The sequence below is a fragment of the Bombina bombina genome, chromosome 1, assembly GCF_027579735.1.
Source record: "Bombina bombina isolate aBomBom1 chromosome 1, aBomBom1.pri, whole genome shotgun sequence".
Lineage (NCBI taxonomy): Eukaryota > Metazoa > Chordata > Amphibia > Anura > Bombinatoridae > Bombina > Bombina bombina.
In genome coordinates this window covers 309,560,536-309,578,668 of record NC_069499.1, presented here as the reverse complement: position 1 = coordinate 309,578,668, position 18,133 = coordinate 309,560,536, and the positions used below count along the sequence as shown (strand labels likewise).

The 18,133-nt window shown below is 39.6% G+C and overlaps 1 protein-coding gene across 1 annotated transcript in view; it reads right to left on the bottom strand.

The window, feature by feature from the left end:
- Nucleotides 1–2,851: 2,851 nt before the first annotated feature.
- LOC128645246 (ras guanine nucleotide exchange factor F) overlaps nucleotides 2,852–18,133 on the bottom strand; it is a 137,290-nt gene continuing 122,008 nt past the window's right edge. Inside the window, exon 7 of the mRNA XM_053698087.1 lies at nucleotides 2,852–5,451. Coding sequence (XP_053554062.1) covers nucleotides 4,857–5,451 — 595 coding nt within the window. The 3' untranslated portion in view covers nucleotides 2,852–4,856. The remainder of the gene's footprint in view (nucleotides 5,452–18,133) is intronic.

The window sequence follows — 18,133 nt, the reverse complement described above, 5'->3', positions numbered from 1 at the left end:
TGGCCTCATCTTGCTGCGGCCAAATTCATCAGGTTTCAGTCGGACAACATCACGACTGTAGCTTATATCAATCATCAAGGAGGAACAAGGAGTCCTCAAGCGATGATGGAGGTAACCAAAATAATCCGGTGGGCAGAGGATCACTCTTGCCATCTCTCAGCAATCCACATCCCAGGGGTAGAGAACTGGGAGGGGATTTTCTAAGTCGTCAGACTTTTCATCCGGGGGAGTGGGAACTCCATCCGGAGGAATTTGCCCAGCTGATTCAGCTATGCGGCACACCAGAATTGGATCTGATGGCATCTTGTCAGAATGCCAAACTTCCTCATTACGGGTCCAGGTCCCGGGATCCCAAGGCGGTACTGATAGATGCTCTAGCAGTGCCTTGGTCCTTCAATCTGGCCTATTTATTTCCACCGTTTATTCTCCTCCCACGTCTGGTTGCCAGAATCAAGCAGGAGAGAGCTTCGGTAATTCTGATAGCACCTGCGTAGCCACGCAGGATTTGGTATGCAGACCTAGTGGACATGTCCTCGGTTCCACCGTGGACTCCGCCAATGAGGCGGGACCTTCTAATCCAAGGTCCGTTCACGCATCCAAATCTAATTTCTCTGCGTCTGACTGCTTGGAGATTGAACACCTGATTCTATCAAAGCGTGGTTTCTCTGAGTCGGTCATTGATACCCTGATGCAGGCTAGAAAGCCTGTCACCAGGAAGATCTATCATAAGATTTGGCGCAAATATCTTTATTGGTGTGAATCCATAGGTTACTCGTGGAGTAAGATTAGGATTCCTAGAATATTGTCTTTTCTCCAAGAGGGTTTGGAGAAGAGATTATCTGCTAGTTCCTTAAAAGGACAAATATCTGCTTTGTCTATTCTACTACACAAACGTCTGGCAGATGTCCCAGACGTTCAAGCATTTAGTCAGGCTTTGGTCAGAATCAAGCCTGTATTTAAACCTGTTGCTCCGCCATGGAGCCTAAACTTAGTTCTTAAAGTTCTTCAAGGGTATCCGTTTGAACCTATGAATTCCATAGATATTAAGCTTCTATCTTGGAAAGTTTTGTTTTTAGTAGCTATCTCTTCGGCTCGAAGAGTTTCTGAGCTATCTGCTTTACAATGTGATTCCCCTTACCTTGTTTTCCATGCAGATAAGGTGGTTTTGCGTACCAAACCTGGGTTTCTTCCTAAGGTTGTTTCTAATAAGAATATCAATCAAGAGATTGTGGTTCCTTCTCTGTGTCCTAATCCTTCATCAAAGAAGGAACGTCTGTTACACAATCTTGATGTGGTTTGTGCTTTAAAGTTCTACTTACAAGCAACTAAAGATTTCCGTCAAACATCTTTTTTGTTTGTTGTTTATTCTGGTAAACGGTTACCTCTCTTTCCTTTTGGCTGAAAAGCATCATCCGTTTGGCCTATGAGACTGCTGGACAGCAGCCTCCTGAAGGAATTACTGCTCATTCTACTAGAGCTGTGGCTTCTACATGGGCTTTTAAAAATGAGGCTTCTGTTGAACAGATTTGTAAGGCGGCAACTTGGTCTTCACTTCATACTTTTTCCAAATTTGATACTTTTGCTTCTTCGGAGGCTATTTTTGGGAGAAAGGTTCTACAAGCAGTGGTGCCTTCCGTCTAAGGTCCCTGTCTTGTCCCTCCCTTCATCCGTGTCCTAAAGCTTTGGTATTGGTATCCCACAAGTAAGGATGAACCCGTGGACTCGATACATCTTACAAGAGAAAACATAATTTATGCTTACCTGATAAATTTATTTCTCTTGTGATGTATCGAGTCCACGGCCCGCCCTGTTTTTTAAGACAGGCATATATATTTTTATTTTAAAACTTTCAGTCACCACTGCACCCTATGGTTTCTCCTTTTTCTTCCTAGCCTTCGGTCGAATGACTGGGGGGTGGAGCTAAGGGGGGAGCAATATAGGCAGCTCTGCTGTGGGTGCTCTCTTTGCCACTTCCTGTAGGGGAGGAGAATATCCCACAAGTAAGGATGAACCCGTGGACTCGATACATCACAAGAGAAATAAATTTATCAGGTAAGCATAAATTAGGTTTTTATCACTTTTTTCAACTTTTAATATTTTTTAATTTTTGCTTCTGTTTTTGTTTTTATTATTTTTGTGTCTTGCCCCCAATCTTTCTTCTGGGACTACTTCCCAACCACATAAAGATTCACCACCGTTCACATTGTAGAAGGATTATATCAATATTGTAATAACTTTCACATTTTCACCTTTGCCTTTTCTAGGCGCTCTTTATACTGTTTTAAGCTATTTCATTCAGCAAGGGGGTATCTAGGCACCCTCTATAAGGAGCTATAGGTGTTCACACATAGTGCTGGCTTAACTTTTTAGTTTTTCCAAATGAGTAGTTTGTTGCCATGTTTTTTTTCTGGCTGCCAGAGCCTGGATGAAATTGCTGGGGAACTTAACAATCCAATCCTTTTTTCCCCCATAAAATACTGTTTCAGCTTTATCTTAATAACAACATCTAGAATGGTGGCTTCAGAGTCTAGAAGTAAAGGGCTTCCCTTTACAGACGTCCTGCTGATAGTGGCTGGGAGGAACTTGTCAGGGGCATAAAATACCAGGAAGATAATTATTGCCATTCATTTTTCCTGTAATAAAATCAAAGCTCACATGGGTGAACCATGTTGAAGTGAGGAAAAATATAATTTAAGGGTGGTATGTTTGAGAGAGGAGAGTGGACAAGAAAACCCTTTTAAAATACATTTTTTCTCTCCTTCCCAAAAAGGAAAGGATCCCAGATTTCATGAGATTCTACTGGAAGGATATTTTGAACGTAAAACTTTAGAAGGTAAAAGGAAAATACAAACAAGTTTCCATGTTTTATTTTAGCACTGGCATATATAATAATGCAAAACATGTTAAAGATTAACTGAAAAATGTTACTTTTATAAAGGGCAAAATTGTTTTATAATCAAGTAAAACAATACTTAGACATAATACATAAAAAAGTAGTTTTTAAAATGACTTAATATCAGTATATACAATATATTAAGTCTAAATATTCCAGTATTATTGATGTTAGCACTTAATACACATATACAGCATCACAAAGTAACCTGTCACAATTTCTTTAGTTCATCCTTGACCACTACTAGCAGTTAGGTTTTCTCTGCCAATGGGACTTTGAATTTACGATTTCAAATAACACCAAGTATTTAATCCACTGCTGTAATTAAGATGCATCATGTCCGTATAAAACTGAAACCTGAGGTTACTGGATGGTTATTAGCACTTTAATTTTAGATGTCAAAAGTGATATTGGCATTTTTTTCTTTTGCATAATAAATGTAATAAAATACAATATTTGGTGAAATTCTGGAACTGGCACCTATAAAAAAGAAATACACAAAAAATATAATGTATAGATAGATGTCTGCTAAGCCTATACAACACAGCTCAGGACAGTGAACACCTTATACTGCAGCAATACAGCAGAAATGCCTTGTAATCATAACATCAGACACGGTTAAATATTTGTTAAACAAATTTACATTCAATAGCCAAACTCCACCCACTCCTTGCCATATTTGCAAGACCCATTCCATGTTACTTTTCAGCATGTGATGTATACCAAGTAGGTGTCTAACATATGGAGGCCTATTTAGTAAAGGTCTTGCGGACCTGATCCGACAGTGCGGATCAGGTCCGCAAGACCTCGCTGAATGCGGAGAGCCATACGCTCTCCGTATTCAGCATTGCACCAGCAGCTCAGAGCAGGTGGACAGGGTTATGGAGCAGCGGTCTTTAGACCGCTGCTTCATAACTGGTGTTTCTAGTCTGAAGACTCGCCAGAAACACTGGCCCACAAGCTCCATTCGGAGTTAGATAGGCCCAATGGTATGAAAATGGCATATAGCAGGGAAACTGGTATATAAAACAGACCTCTCCATGGTTAGCTAATGGTTTCACAAGTAACCATTGGATTTTGTAAATAGTTCTCTGTTGTAACTAGAATGTGAGCTCATATTTGCTTCGTAAACATTACCATTTTTCTTCCACTCTACAGATGCCATCAAGGAAACACTATATTATTAACATAAAGGGTATTGTGTTTGTGGGAATTTCATACAATAACTATAAATTAACTTACTGTGTCATATAGTGAAGTTGTATGATGTGGCGGCTATAGATGATATTAAAAAGGACAAACTAATAAAGTTGTAAATTTTTGAAGAGGGTCCTTAAAACTATTTCAAAGTCCATATACATTTAACAAATTATCTCCCCTCTCTCACTTAAAGTATTCTTGTTCTATACACCATACGTTCTCACTATGGAACTGATCCTCTAAAGTTTTCTGGTCTGGAAAGATTACCTAAGAAGTCTTGTAAATTTTGGGAGATCGGTAAGGCAAAGTTTAATTTGAAAATAATTTAACTCGCTGGGGTTCTGGATGTGAAGGAGAGACGCCTTCATTTCAATACTCAAAGTTTTACGTGATTTCTCTCCATGCCAGAGACATTTGAACAATCATGTCCTATGCATTAGAATTAAAGAGTTCTTATTGATCCCCTGGCTCTTCTTTACAAAAAAAGAACAGTTATTTGATTAAAGGGCAATAAAGATTAATGAATGAATGAGGTAAAAATTTTAACAAGGTGTGGGTCCCACTTTATTGAAAATGTAAAAAGTAGTGGAATTTAGCCACAAGTAATTAATATATTCTTGATTGTCTAAATGGCCAACTGCTGTAGCTCAGAGATAACCTATCATATTGTATTACATCAAAATCTAGTACGTTTGACCTGTTATAACTGTGTATGGCAGCTGGCAGAACAAGCCTTGTATTCAGTTAATGTTGGTATTCATGTTTAGATCGCTACTTGACATAGCTTTAGCTGCCATACTGATATCCTGCAGTTCCGTGAGAGAGGTTTACCTCCTATAATAAGAAGATCTGGTTTTGTCCTGTTTGGCTGAGATACTGCTTCCTCTTCCTCTATTGCATTCACGTAAGTGACAGGTTCATCATCGTTCCTGCAGCTGGACAGTAGTTGCTGTTCATCTGTCTGGTCAAGGTTATTAAAGGAGCAGGAGCAAAACAAAGGTGTTGAAGGAAATTGCTTGAATGTTTTCATTTCTATGTCCTCTGTGTTAGGAGTATTTGCTACTTTGTTTGTACCCCATTTATGTAATGAAGCAGGTTTGGTAGCAGATATACCAACCTCCAGGCATGTCATGTCAGGAGCTCTGGGGAGTAGGCCAGGAACTCCTATTGCTGAATGATACATTTTTGCAACTTCACTGTCCTCTTTTCCTTTGGGTACTTTCTTCCATGACCGAGAGTGGAAATGGAAGCGCCACAGGTTGCCAGTAGGACAGCGGTATGGTAACCCTCCACCAACTAACCACAGACTGTTCTGATGAATTACACAGGCATGTCCTACTACCTTTGGTGGTCCAGAACTGTAAAGAGAGAAGGTATTAGATAAACCCATATTTTTCAAATACAAAATCACAACAGCATACGACAAATTAAGCATCACAGAAATATACAAAATATTCTTAACATTTATTGGAATATTTATGGTATTATAAAACTAGTCCAGTAGGGACTACCTACCTTTTCCTTCCTTTCATAATACACTTATAAACAACATGAGACCAGTCTGCTCCTCAGAACCATTAAAATGTAGCATGAAGCATATCTGCAGGCATCTGTATTCATATGGTAATGGTCCACGACCCGTGGTCCGTTACCATATGAAGGCAGATGCCAGATCATTACAAACAGTGATATGATCTGTGTCACTGTCTGTAACTATAAACTTCTTGTGGAGGCGGGAGATGTGGGAGAGAAGGCGGGTGGTTGGGACAGAGGTGAAGGAGTGGGAGGGGCCCTAAGCTACAAAAATAATTTTTGAGGGAGGGATGAGAAGCTCCGGAAAAAAAGGTAATGCAAGGGGGCACCCTAAATAATGATCATGGGGAGGTAAAAGGCACCACTACACTACAGAAAAACACAATTATTACTGAATAAATAATAATTTAAAAAAAAAAACATAAACCTTAGATGACCACCACTAGTAGGAGGGTAAAAGCTGTTTGGGGGGGGGATCAGAGAGGTGGGAGGGTTGAGAAAAGAGAACACTACACTACGAGGACAACAATAATTATAATTAAAAAAGCCCTACTGACCTACCAGTACCTAAAATGGATGTGACCAGTGGGGGGTGAGGGAGGAAAACATAATTTATGCTTACCTGATAAATTCCTTTCTCCTGTAGTGTAGTCAGTCCACGGGTCATCCATTACTTATGGAATATTTCTCTTCCTAACAGGAAACTGCAAGAGAATTACCCAGCAGAGCTTGCTATATAGCTCCTCCCCTCACCTATCATAGTCAGTCATTCGACCAAAGCAGAAGAGAAAGGAGGAACCATAGGGTACAGTGGTGACTGGAGTTTAATTAAAATTTAGACCTGCCGTAAAAACAGGGCGGGCCGTGGACTGACTACACTACAGGAGAAAGGAATTTATCAGGTAAGCATAAATTATGTTTTCTCCTGTTAAGTGTAGTCAGTCCACGGGTCATCCATTACTTATGGAATACCAATACCAAAGCTAAAGTACACGGATGAAGGGAGGGACAAGGCAGGAACATTAAACAGAAGGAACCACTGCCTGAAGTACCTTTCTCCCAAAAATAGCCTCCGACGAAGCAAAAGTGTCAAATTTGTAAAATTTTGAAAAAGTGTGAAGCGAAGACCAAGTCGCAGCCTTGCAAATCTGTTCAACAGAGGCCTCAATTTTAAAGGCCCAGGTGGAAGCCACAGCTCTAGTAGAATGAGCTGTAATCCTTTCAGGAGGCTGCTGTCCAGCAGTCTCATAGGCTAAGCGTATTATGCTACGAAGCCAAAAAGAGAGAGAGGTAGCCGAAGCCTTTTGACCAGATAAGGAGAATCACAATGTAATGCAGATAACTCAGAGACTCTTCGAGCCGAGGAAATAGCCATCAAAAACAGAAATTTCCAAGATAACAACTTGATATCAATGGAATGAAGGGGTTCAAATGGAACGCCTTGAAGAACATTAAGAACTAAGTTTAAGCTCCACGGCGGAGCAACAGACTTAAACACAGGCTTAATCCTAGTTAAAGCCTGACAGAAAGCCTGAACGTCTGGAACTTCAGCCAGACGTTTGTGTAAAAGAATAGACAGAGCAGAAATCTGTCCCTTTAACGAACTAGTAGATAAGCCCTTTTCTAAACCCTCTTGTAGAAAGGACAATATCCTAGGAATCCTAACCTTACTCCATGAGTAACTCTTGGATTCGCACCAACGTAAATATGTACGCCATATTTTATGGTAAATTTTTCTGGTAACAGGCTTCCTAGCCTGTATTAAGGTATCAATAACCGCCTCCGAGAAACCACGCTTTGATAAAGTCAAGCGTTCAATCTCCATGCAGTCAGCCACAGAGAAATTAGATTTGGATGTTTGAAAGGACGCTGAATTAGAAGGTCCTGTCTCAGAGGCAGAGACCACGGTGGACAGGACGACATGTCCACTAGGTCTGCATACCAGGTCCTGCGTGGCCACGCAGGCGCTATCAGAATTACCGAAGCTCTCTCCTGTTTGATCTTGGCAATCAAACGAGGAAGCATTGGGAATGGTGGAAACACATAAGCCATGTTGAAGACCCAAGGGGCTGTCAGAGCATCTATCAGCACCGCTCCCGGGTCCCTGGACCTGGATCCGTAACAAGGAAGCTTGGCGTTCTGACGAGACGCCATGAGATCCAGATCTGGTTTGCCCCAACGACGAATCAGTTGAGCAAAGACCTCCGGATGGAGCTCCCACTCTCCCGGATGAAAAGTCTGGCGACTTAGAAAATCCGCCTCCCAGTTCTCCACGCCTAGGATGTAGATCGCTGACAGGTGGCAAGAGTGAGACTCTGCCCAGCGAATTATCTTTGAGACTTCCAACATCGCTAGGGAACTTCTGGTTCCCCCTTGATGGTTGATGTAAGCCACAGTCGTGATGTTGTCCGACTGAAATCTGATGAACCTCAGAGTTGCTAACTGAGGCCAAGCTAGGAGAGCATTGAATATTGCTCTTAACTCCAGAATATTTATTGGGAGGAGTTTCTCCTCCTGAGTCCATAATCCCTGAGCTTTCAGGGAATTCCAGACTGCTCCCCAGCCTAGAAGGCTGGAGTCTGTTGTTACAATCGTCCAATCTGGCCTGCGAAAGGTCATCCCCTTGGACAGATGTGGCCGAGAGAGCCACCATAGAAGAGAATCTCTGGTCCTTTGATCCAGATTTAGTAGGGGGGACAAATCTGAGTAATCCCCGTTCCACTGACTTAGCATGCACAATTGCAGCGGTCTGAGATGCAGGCGCGCAAATGGTACTATGTCCATTGCCGCTACCATTAAGCCGATTACTTCCATGCACTGAGCTACTGACGGGTGTGGAATGGAGTGAAGGACACGGCAAGCATTTAGAAGTTTTAATAACCTGGCCTCTGTCAGGTAAATTTTCATCTCTACAGAATCTATAAGAGTCCCTAGAAAGGGAACTCTTGTAAGTGGTAATAGAGAACTCTTTTCCACGTTCACCTTCCACCCATGCGACCTCAGAAATGCCAGAACTATCTCTGTATGAGACTTGGCAGTTTGAAAACTTGACGCTTGTATCAGAATGTCGTCTAGGTACGGAGTCACCACTATGCCTCGCGGTCTTAGTACCGCCAGAAGTGATCCTAGAATTTTTGTAAAGATTCTTGGGGCCGTAGCTAATCTGAAGGGAAGAGCTACAAACTGGTAATGCCTGTCTAGGAAGGCAAATCTCAGATACCGGTAATGGTCCTTGTGAATCGGTATGTGAAGGTAAGCATCCTTTAAGTCCACCGTGGTCATGTACTGACCCTCTTGGATCATGGGAAGGATGGTTCGAATAGTTTCCATTTTGAATGATGGAACTCTTAGAAATTTGTTTAGGATTTTTAAGTCCAAGATTGGTCTGAAGGTTCCCTCTTTTTTGGGAACCACAAATAGATTTGAATAGAATCCCTGCCCGTGTTCCGTCCGCGGAACTGGGTGGATTACCCCACTTAGTAAGAGGTCTTGTACACAGCGTAGAAACGCCTCTTTCTTTGTTTGGTTTGCTGATAACCTTGAAAGATGAAATCTCCCCCGTGGAGGAGAAGTTTTGAAGTCCAGGAGATATCCCTGAGATATGATCTCCAACGCCCAGGGATCCTGGACATCTCTTGCCCAAGCCTGGGCAAAGAGAGAAAGTCTGCCCCCCACTAGATCCGTTCCCGGATAGGGGGCCCTCTCTTCATGCTGTCTTGGGGGCAGCAGCAGGTTTCTTGGCCTGCTTGCCCCTGTTCCAGGACTGGTTAACTTTCCAGCCCTGCCTGTAACGAGCAACAGCTCCTTCCTGTTTTGGAGCGGAGGAAGTTGATGCTGCTCCTGCCTTGAAGTTACGAAAGGCACGAAAATTAGACTGTTTGGCCTTTGATTTGGCCCTGTCCTGAGGTAGAGCATGGCCCTTACCTCCCGTAATGTCAGCAATAATTTCTTTCAAGCCGGGCCCGAATAAGGTCTGCCCTTTGAAAGGAATATTAAGCAATTTGGATTTAGAAGTCACGTCAGCTGACCAGGATTTAAGCCACAGCGCTCTGCGCGCTTGAATGGCGAATCCGGAGTTCTTAGCCGTAAGTTTGGTTAAGTGTACGACGGCATCAGAAACAAATGAGTTAGCTAGCTTAAGGGTTTTAAGCTTGTTCATAATTTCATCCAATGGAGCTGTGCGAATGGTCTCTTCCAGAGACTCAAACCAGAATGCCGCCGCAGCAGTAACAGGCGCAATGCATGCAAGGGGTTGTAATATAAAACCTTGTTGAACAAACATTTTCTTAAGGTAACCCTCTAACTTTTTATCCATTGGATCTGAAAAAGCACAGCTATCCTCCACCGGGATAGTGGTGCGCTTAGCCAAAGTAGAAACTGCTCCCTCCACCTTAGGGACCGTCTGCCATAAGTCCCGTGTGGTGGCGTCTATAGGAAACATTTTTCTAAATATAGGAGGTGGTGAAAAAGGCACACCGGGTCTATCCCACTCCTTGTTAACAATTTCTGTAAGCCTTTTAGGTATAGGAAAAGCGTCAGTACACACCGGTACCGCAAAATATTTATCCAGCCTACATACTTTCTCTGGAATTGCAACTGTGTTACAATCATTCAGAGCCGCTAATACCTCCCCTAGCAATACGCGGAGGTTCTCAAGCTTAAATTTAAAATTTGAAATTTCTGAATCCAGTTTACCCGGATCAGACCCGTCACCCACAGAATGAAGCTCTCCGTCCTCATGTTCTGCAAATTGTGACGCAGTATCAGACATGGCTCTACCATTATCAGCACGCTCTGTTCTAACTCCAGAGTGATCGCGCTTACCTCTTAATTCTGGCAATTTAGACAGTACTTCTGTCATAACAGTAGCCATGTCTTGCAAAGTGATTTGTATGGGCCGCCCTGATGTACTTGGCGCCACAATATCACGCACCTCCTTAACGGGAGGCGAAGGTACTGACACGTGAGGAGAGTTAGTCGGCATAACTTCCCCCTCGTTGTCTGGTGATAATTTCTTAACATATAAAGTTTGACTTTTATTTAAAGTGACATCTATACATTGTGTGCACAAATTTCTATTGGGCTCCACATTGGCCTTTAAACATAGTGAACAAAGAGATTCATCTGAGTCAGACATGTTTAAACAAACTAGCAATGAGACTAGCAAACTTGGAAATACTTTTCAAAATTAATTTACAAGCAATATAAAAAACGTTACTGTGCCTTTAAGAAGCACAGAAAAACTAACACAGTTGAAATAACAATGATCAAAAATAGTTATAGCAACCAAATTTTCACAGTAAATGTATTAAGTTAGCAAAGGATTGCACCCACCAGCAAATGGATGATTAACCCCTTAGTACCCAAAAACGGATAACAATTATATAATTAACGTTTTTCTCACAGTCAAATACACTGTCACAGGACTACTGTGACTGATTACCTCCCTCAAAATGGATTTTGAAGACCCCTGAGCTCTCTAGAGACGATCTGGATCATGGAGGATGAAGTAGACAGATTGTGACTGAATTTTTACTGTGTAAAAAAGCGCTAAAATAGGCCCCTCCCACTCATATTACAACAGTGGGGAAGCTCAGAACTGTTTCTATGCAGAAAACAAAAATGGCCATGTGGTAAAAATCATGCCCTAATAAGTTTTATCACCAAGTACCTCACAAAAACGATTAACAAGCCAGAAAAACGTTTTAAACATACATTTAAAAGTTATGTATTATTATTAATAAGCCTGCTACCAGTCGCTTTTATTGCAGTTAAGGCTCATACATTATTTCAGTATTTACAGTATTTTCAGAGTCAATTCCATTCCTTAGAAAATACATTCAGTGCACACACACACACACACATCAGCCTGATACCAGTCGCTATCACTGCATTTAAGGCTGAACTTACTTTACAATGGTATCAGCAGTATTTTCTCAGTCAATTCCATTCCTCAGAAAATAAATTACTGCGCATACCTCATTTGTTGCAGGGGAGCCCTGCATGCTATTCCCCTTCTCTGAAAGTACCTCACGCCTCAGATGAGAAACAGCCAGTGGATCTTAGTTACGTCTGCTAAGACCATAGAAAGAAACCCAGGCAGATTCTTCTTCTAATGCTGCCTGAGAATAAACAGCACACTCCGGTGCCATTTAAAAATAACAAACTTTTGATTGTAGAAATAAACTAAGTTAAAAAAAACACCACAGATCTCTCACAGCTTCCTACTAGTTAGGCTGCAAGAGAATGACTGACTATGATAGGTGAGGGGAGGAGCTATATAGCAAGCTCTGCTGGGTAATTCTCTTGCAGTTTCCTGTTAGGAAGAGAAATATTCCATAAGTAATGGATGACCCGTGGACTGACTACACTTAACAGGAGAAAGAGAGCTGTTTTTACTCTGATTAACCCATTCACTGCCAGGAATTTCAAGTAAGGTGCACAGCTCCAATTAACAATATTCTAATAGCCAAAAAGCAATGGCAAAGTCATGCATATCTGCTATTTCTGAACAAAGAGGATCCCAGAGAAGATTGTTTAACCATTTGTCATACATATGACTGCAGTAGTTGTATGTAAATAATTTTTGTGAGAAACCCAAAGTTTGTGAAAAAGTTAACAATGTTTCACATTGGGTGGCCAAATAGTGGCATAAAATGGGCCAAGATCAATATCTTGGGTTGTTTATTTTAACAATATATAACGTTTTAATAGGAAAATAAATAATTAAAAGCTTGATTTCTGTTTAAACAGAGTGATGTTAGAAATTCTCCAGTACGAGCAAGTTTTTCTCTGAAATTCCTGGTAGCGAAGGGGTTAAATACACTGTAAACGCCTAGAGACTTTAATATAACATATGTTTTATAAAACAACTTTGCAAGAAAATGGGGCAAAATAAATGAATGTAATTATTCTGCAATTTAAATAGATTTTCTAAATCTCAGAGATGAAAAGGCTGCAACTTATCTCATCTTCTAAAATGGGATTTGAATAGTTCTCACACTAAATTATGAAATTGCTAAGTAACTAGGTCTAATACAGAGCAAGGTTTATTTTTGCAGAATATCTACTACTGTAAGAAGAGGGTGCGAGTTTCTAAATACTACAATGCGTGTTGTTTTTTTCCAAGAAATGGCTTTTGAGACTTCATTTTAATGTAAAAGCCTGTGCAACGGATTTTGGATACCAATGAACGAATGATTTATGACAGAAGTCCCCTTTATGAAGATGAAAATTACTGTAACTTATAAACATGAAAATGCAAGTATGAAGTAAAGACATTTTAAGAGCACGATTGCAAAAGTTGTGATTTCCGCTTTGTCGCATTTCCTGCCAATCTCGTTAGTTGTATGAGATATCACTTAGGTCTATTAAATATGTAAATATTCGTCTCGTCCATTTCTGAGGGACTGTACAATAATGCTGACTATAGGTTTGATGCATCATTCTAGAATATATATTTATTTATTAGGGGTCAACCGATTATCAGAGCGGAAGATATTCAGAATTTCTGAAATATTTGGTATCGGCCAGAAACTTGCCAATATTACCGATATGGAGCGAAAGTAAACTAGATCTGTATACTTCAGGGAAACTATGTCGTTTTAAGTGACACAATTCATCACACAAATCATCTATAGCACATATAAGCTGGACATAGCATAGCATCTAATAATAAATAGCACTGATAAGTCAAAGCCCAGGTGTTCCTGGGAGCTAAGTTACCAACTACCATACCGACAATGGCAGTCCTGTAGATGGACTTGCATAAACAAAAAAAATATGATTTGTGAAATGGAAAATGTGATCTCGAAGTGGCACTTAAAGGTACATAGTTTCCCTGAAGTTCACAGAGCTAAATTACTTTTAATTTGCTCTTAGGGGTCAGCAATACATAAAATCAATCTGCTTGCTAATTGCTGTCAGAAATAGAACATTATTTATTGCATTCTGATACATTTTACACATTTGCAAAACATTTCACTAATGCTGCTATATTTGACAATTTTTTAATTTAAATATTTTATTTTCCCATTTGATTGGCATAAAAAAAAACATTAAAAAAAAATATAAATATATATAGTTCAGGCACATCAATTAAATGTCCTCAACAACAAACGTTGAGTAGAAAGATATGCAGTATAGGAGACTAGTTTCAATATTCTCTAGCAGTGGGAATCAATGGTCTGCCCATTAGGTGGAGCTGTCACACATGTATAAAACTGCCCATAAGTGACATAATAAAAAAAAACATATAGTCCACTCCTCAGTACAAGGGAAGGTATTTGTAATCCAGTAAATATATGAGCATATTAAAAATTAAAGCAAATAAATAAATCTAGAACTGATATTCCAGCATGTCCTTTCTTTCCCTGTCAAGTGGCAGTATACATATTTTTATTTACTTTTAACCCTTATCTGTAAAGTATACCAAGTGAGTGTGTTTTTAGTGAAGTGGCAGCAATATATGAAAAAAACAGAAGCCATTTAACAGGAGAACATGCTGAAATGTTATGCTTTCTGCACTATAATGTTTTTCTACTTAACTGGGAGTATTAAAGAAATTGTGTAGTGTCTAGCTTTGCAGTAGTGACTTAAATTTGATTTTATATCAGTGTGCAATTTAAAAAGGTATTTATGCCATTTTTCTATGTTTTGGGAAGCCATTTAATAAGTTAATTTATTTTCATAAGGCAGGGAGAGTTCACAACTTAATTCCTTACTTTTGGGAAATACACCACCTGGCCACCAGGAGGAGGCAAAGACACCCCAGCCAAAGGCCGAAATATCCCCTTCCCCTATCCCCCAGTCATTCTTTGCCTTTCGTCACTATAGGAGGTGGCAGAGAAGTGTCAGAAGATGTGGATAGTCTTGTAATGGGTATGTTCCCTTCAAGAAAGGACTGGAGTTTTAAGTAATCATGTCAACCTCTCAGTGAGTATTGATGAAGAGTCTGGAAATGCAGGGAAAGTTTTTCTGCAAACCCATCCAGCTCCTGAGCAACCAGTGTTAAGTGTGTAACAGCAAGCAGTGAAACTTGTCAAGTCCGTGTCAGAAGCGTCACTGCAAGACTGTCACACTTGAGAGGCTGTGCCTGTTCCACAGCATGGATCCTGGAGGATTAGACCGATACACTTATTCTATACAGGGTCACAGTGTGGCTCCTTTATACCTCAATAGGATCAAGGGTTAATATCTCCCTCAGGGAGATTATTTGAACAGCTAGGGGTTATTTATAACTGCTTTAATGTGAGGTTTTTTTTGGGCTCATAGACTGTGTGCTTTTGGCTTGGAACAAACTGGTTTCTTTTAGTTTTTGAGTGAGCACTTTATTTTTCCCAGTTGTTTACTTTTAATGTTTAAAATTTTAATAAACTTGTTCAGTTTATACCAGATCTGTGTAGCATGTTCAGTTTATACCAGATCTGTGTAGCATGTTCAGTTTATACCAGATCTGTGTAGCATGTTCAGTTTATACCAGATCTGTGTAGCATGTTCAGTTTATACCAGATCTGTGTAGCATGTTCAGTTTATACCAGATCTGTGTAGCATGTTCAGTTTATACCAGATCTGTGTAGCATGTTCAGTTTATACCAGATTGGTGTAGCATGTTCAGTTTATACCAGATCTGTGTAGCATGTTCAGTTTATACCAGATCTGTGTAGCATGTTCAGTTTATACCAGATCTGTGTAGCATGTTCAGTTTATACCAGATATGTGTAGCATGTTCAGTTTATACCAGATATGTGTAGAAATTGTGTTGATTTTTCAAAACTTTAAATGTACATAATATCAGCCCCTGTTATTGACCTGAAAGGCAGCAAATAATCGGAATTGGCCCTGAAAAAAAACAATATCAGTCCATCCCTAATATATATATCCACCTAAAATTGAGTCCCTGACCATTTCAGAGTGTATTGCACGTGCAACAAAATAGAATTAGTCCAAATTGTCTTGGAATACTGGCAAACTTGTTGTAAAAGGCAATGTTTGCACTTTAGCAACACTCTTTGTGTTAATTTAAATGCGTCTGTTTTGTTGCAAAACCCCTAGTTGGGAGGATTGTGATAACACTTTCTTAGGCACCAGCTCCTTCTGAGCATGTGCAAGAGTTCAAAGTGTATAAGTATACAAATCTGTAATTAGCTGATGGATGTCACATGATACATTGGACAGGAAAATAGAAGCAATCTTTGAAATTTCGCAGAAAAAGAAATTTACTGATATTTAAGTAAATAGTGTTGCATTGTCTTTTTATTGTGCATTTGTGGATTATGCAAATCTACTATATTTAATGATTTAATTGATAACGTCTTTACTACCCATTCCCCAGAATTGCATAACCATTATTGTTATATTACTTTATAACCTCTAAGATTTCTGTTTCTAAGCCCCTGCAGGTCACCCCTTACCTCAATTTTTATTTAGCGTTTTACAATTTTCCACTACAGCCAGACAGTGCTAGCTCATGTGTGCCAGATAACATTGTGCTCACTCTATTGGAGAATGATAATGGGTTCACAAAAACCAGCACCGATTGGCTAAAATGCAAGATTCTAAAAAGCTAAAAAAGAAAAATTGTGCTGAGATAAGGGGGCTGTCAGAAGAGGCTTAAATACAAGGTAATCACAGAGGTAAAAAGTATATTAATATAACAATGTTGGTTATTCAAAACTGGGGAATGGGTAATAAAGGGATTATCTATCTTTTTAATAATAATAATAATAATTTTTAACAATAACAATTTTCAAGTTGACTGTCCCATCAACTGTTTTGCTTCCGGCATTTAAGCACAGATCTTCCCTTAAAGGGACAGTCAACTCAAAAAATGTTATTGTATAAAAAGATAGATAATCCCTTTATTACCAATTCCCCAGTTTTGCATAACCAACACTGTTATATTAATATACTTTTTACCTCTCTGATTACCTTGTATCTAAGCCTCTTGACAGCCCCCTGATCACATGACTTTTAATTTATTATCTATTGACTTACATTTTAGCTGTGTTGTGCACGACCCACGGACATCAGCACAATGTTATCTATATGGCCCACATGAACTAGCAGTCTGCTGTTGTGAAAAGCAAATTAAAAAAGCATGTGATTAAGAGGCTGACTATAGTGACGTAGAAACAGGCAGAAATTTAGAGGTTTAAATGTTATAAAGTATATTAATATAACAATGTTGGTTGTGCTGGGGAATGGGTAGTTAAGGAGTTATCTATCTTTTTAAACAATACCATTTTAAATGTTTATTGTCCCTTTAAGAGCGGCCCCTTTGATGATGGGGGTGTTTCTGACTCTGAAGATTATTATTCTGACGATAGCAGCTGGGTCCAGAGATTCACATAAACTGTGGCAGAGGATGTGTTCTGCTAATTTCAGGCTTTATTGCAGGAAGTTTTATTTGCTTTAGAGGTAGAGGATTGTATAGCTACAGTCAAGCAGTAGGTTTAATACAGTATACAATTGCATAAACAACAAGTGCATCTTAAAAAGACAATGCAATAACGCTTACTCTGAATTTCACAAAAGCAGTATTTTTTTCTGGCAAATGTATTTTTTCTCCCATTTACCAGCCCCCTGTACCATGTGACAGACATCAGCCAATATTAGTCTATTATACATATACCCGTGAGCTTGTGCACATGCTCAGTAGGAGCTGGTGCCTCAAAAAATGTGCATATAAAAAGATTGTGCAAAATATGAATATGGAAGTAAATTTGAAATATTCTTAAAATTGTGTGCTCTTTCTGAATCATGAAAGTTTAATTTTGACTTGAGTGTCCCTTTAAGGCAGCTCCTATGAAGCTTTCCTCTTTTCCTGTGCCTGATTCAGTTTCTGAACCAATTTCTAAGGATTGGCAGAAGCCGAGTTTGTCTATGTTTCCTCTTCCTTCTGTTATGACACAGATCTGCAGGGCATTTTCATTCCTTTCGAGAATTTAGGGCTCAGAAAGTTTCTCCCTTTGTCCAGAGTTCTGGCACCTCCAATTTTTCTGGAAGTCCAACCCTTCTTGGTCCAATTATAATCAGTCCAAGAAGTCTACCCCAGCTACCAAGACTGCTTGAAATTGTGGCCCATAGACCAGCTCAGTCTCTGGTAGGGGAAGATTGTTTGTTTTTCTGGAGGTTTGAGAGAGATCTGTTCAGGATTACTGAGTATTGCAAATATTTTCAAAAGGGTATCCAGGCCTCCTTGGGAAAGAACTTTCTTGTGACAAGTACCCCGAGAACCTTCTAAGCTTTAGGCTTTCTTTCTTAGTGTAAGATATCTGGAGTTAATGCAATAAATTATGCTTCAGTTCCAACTATTAACCAGGGTTTTTATTCAAAACTATTTATAGTACTAAAGAAAGAGGGTACTGTCAGCCTGTTTTGGATCTCAAAATTTTAAAGATTCCTGAAAGTTCCTAATTTAAAGACTTAGATTTTTTTTGCACTTTATTTGCAAGAGGATGAGTTTGTCTTCTGTAGACTTAGTGATCACCATTATGAAAGGATTTA